The 2,500-nt window shown below is 40.4% G+C and overlaps 1 protein-coding gene across 8 annotated transcripts in view; it reads left to right on the top strand.

Annotated features, from left to right (window-relative positions):
- Positions 1-2,500, top strand: part of LOC118447898 (uncharacterized) — a 17,646-nt gene that overhangs the window by 10,824 nt on the left and 4,322 nt on the right. For all 8 annotated transcript variants that reach the window (XM_035880434.2, XM_085663488.1, XM_035880432.2 and 5 more), the window contains exons 2-4: positions 176-307; positions 1,323-1,906; positions 2,029-2,500. The exon at positions 2,029-2,500 is cut by the window's right edge. In XM_035880434.2, coding sequence (XP_035736327.2) covers positions 176-307; positions 1,323-1,906; positions 2,029-2,500 — 1,188 coding nt within the window. The remainder of the gene's footprint in view (positions 1-175; positions 308-1,322; positions 1,907-2,028) is intronic.

Below are 2,500 nucleotides of genomic sequence, written 5' to 3'. Positions count from 1 at the left end.
AAACAAATAAACAAACAAGAAAAGAAATGATATAATCATGATCACTGACGAATATAATTCGATTGATAGGTGAAAAAGATCGATATAGATCCTTCCTGAATCTCGTTATTGTTCTTGAAATTGTTGTTTGATACGATAGATGTGATTAACGGATCAATTGATACGCTTGTTTCAGATTTAAGTAACAGCATGGAGACCTGCGAGAAGGAGAAGCCGCTGGTGAAAGACTTGAACGAACATATCGTCTGTCCCCTCTGCAGGGGCTATCTGATTGACGCCACGACCCTCACGGAATGTTTGCATTCCTGTTAGTATATTAAAAACAAAAAAAAAAAAGAAAAAAAAAACAAAAAAAAGAACACGAAAAATGGAAAAAGAAAAACGAAAAAGAGAAACGAATGATACCAAGAAAAGTAAAATTAGAAAATTAGAAAAAATAAGCGAAAGAAAAAGAAAAAAAAAAGAAAAGAAAGGGAAAAGCACCCTTTACGAAATCATTAACTCTGTTTAACCTTTATATCGTGCAATCGTTTAATCACAAAAAGTTTATATAGTTTTCATTGGACGCATCCTCCAAGAGGATTTTGTCGCGTTCTCGATCAATATTTCTCGTCTGCCCTACGTTTCAATTATTTAAGCTGTCGAAGTCGTCTCTCTCTCTCTCTCTCTCTCTCTCTCTCTCTCTCTCTCTCTCTCTTTCTTTCTAACCTCGAGGAATAACTTTTCGAGAAACGTCTCTTTTCACTTTCGTATTTTCATTTCTCAAAGAATCGCGTCATACATATATATTCGCGAAGACCTGTGTGGGCAGAGATTCGTCTGACGACGATTGTATTCGCGGTAGATTTTGTGGGCGTGCACGAACTTAAGATCGGAAAACGATTAAATCGCAAATAATTCTATATGATTTGGCATCTCTTGATCTATAAATGTTTATCTCGTTGTTGGCTAGTGAAAAAAGAAAATACAATATATTCGTTCAATTTCTATTAATTTCGAATTACAATTCGATGCAAACATTTCTCGATGATTCGTGAAAAATTACAAGCGAACGAAATGAAGATCAACTTGGTCGCATTTTTTGCTTGTGTTCCGGGATAGAAAAAAAAAGAAAGAAAGAAAGAAAGAAAGAAAGAAAGAGAGGGGAAAAAAAAGAAAAAAGGAAAACTTAAGAAAACGATAAAAACGATAGAATTCCAAATGGTTTCTTTTCAAAGCTATTATCGATTAAACCAAATAAATGTTAAAATCTATTAGATTTAAATGTTAGCGAATAATAGGAACGAAGAAAATGTTAAATAGGATACGTGGGCGCAATTTAGTTTGCAGAGGCTGCATAGTGAGACGTCTGAGTAGCGGCGCTCGATTGTGCCCAGTATGCAACGTGTCGGCATCGCCGCCACTTTTACCGGATCCTCGACTCCAAAGGTTGGTCTATCTCGTGGTTCCGGGTCTTTTTCGTTCGGAACTCGAACGCAGGCGACACTTCCGTTTGGTAAATCCGCAATGTCCGCCATTACCGTCGCCATTCGGGGCATTGGAATTAACGTTGGACGATTTCGTGAGTCTGAGCCTTCGCGAATTAACGGACACGAAGAACGAAGAGACGCAAGGAGAAAAATCATTACCTTTGGGAATAGAGAAGAAGGATAACGAGGAGTCTACTGTTCGGGAACCTACCACGAGATATCTCAAGTGTCCGGCTGCTGTGACGGTTCGTCATCTCGTACGTTTGTTGACCCTGAAAAGAGGTTGGGAAGAGACGAATTCCGGAGTTAACATGGCTAACAGAATAGAGATGACGTGCGAGGATTACAACGGAGATCCTCGCGGTCGCCGAAAGCCAGACGTTTTAAAAATGTCTTGGACGTTGTTGGACTTGGCCTGTATCTTCGGATGGAAGAAGGTGAATAATCACGACGACGATCATTATCGCGCGATCACGATTGATCATAATCGCGCGTAAGTCATTGATGTTCTTAATAGAATTTAGCAAAAAGGGAGGTTCTTTTTTTCTTTATGTTACAGGAAGCACCGTTGAAGCTATTTTATCGTATCGTTCCTCGAAAGGAAGAATCGGCATCTACTTCGAAATCTAGCCCATGTAAGAAGGATAACAACAAGGACGGTCCTACCATTGAAAATATTCAAAGACCGCCAACGCCACCACCAAGTCCAAAGCCTGTTCAAGATAACGATGCGGAATCTCGGCGGACGTTCGGAAGTAGGACGGAAGCTCCTCGTACATTGGAAACTACGAAAGAGCAAGGAAAAGAGACGAAATCAAAGAAACCCCGTTGCGAAGTCACTCCCGTGATGAGAGCGCCTGATCCCGTTGGTATCTCGTCGGTCACGATGCAGCAAAGCAATCATGTTACAGAGAGTTCAAGGACAAAGGAATTAGCGAGGTTGGAGCATCGAAAGCGAAGGAAACGGCGAAACAAACGTGTAATCGCGGAAATCACTACTACACCGAGAGAGGATCTCCTTAAGTTGAAGG

This window comes from Vespa mandarinia, chromosome 22 (genome assembly GCF_050613455.1).
Source record: "Vespa mandarinia isolate Hongniang chromosome 22, ASM5061345v1, whole genome shotgun sequence".
Taxonomy (NCBI): domain Eukaryota; kingdom Metazoa; phylum Arthropoda; class Insecta; order Hymenoptera; family Vespidae; genus Vespa; species Vespa mandarinia.
This window is presented reverse-complemented; position numbering and strand designations above follow the sequence as displayed.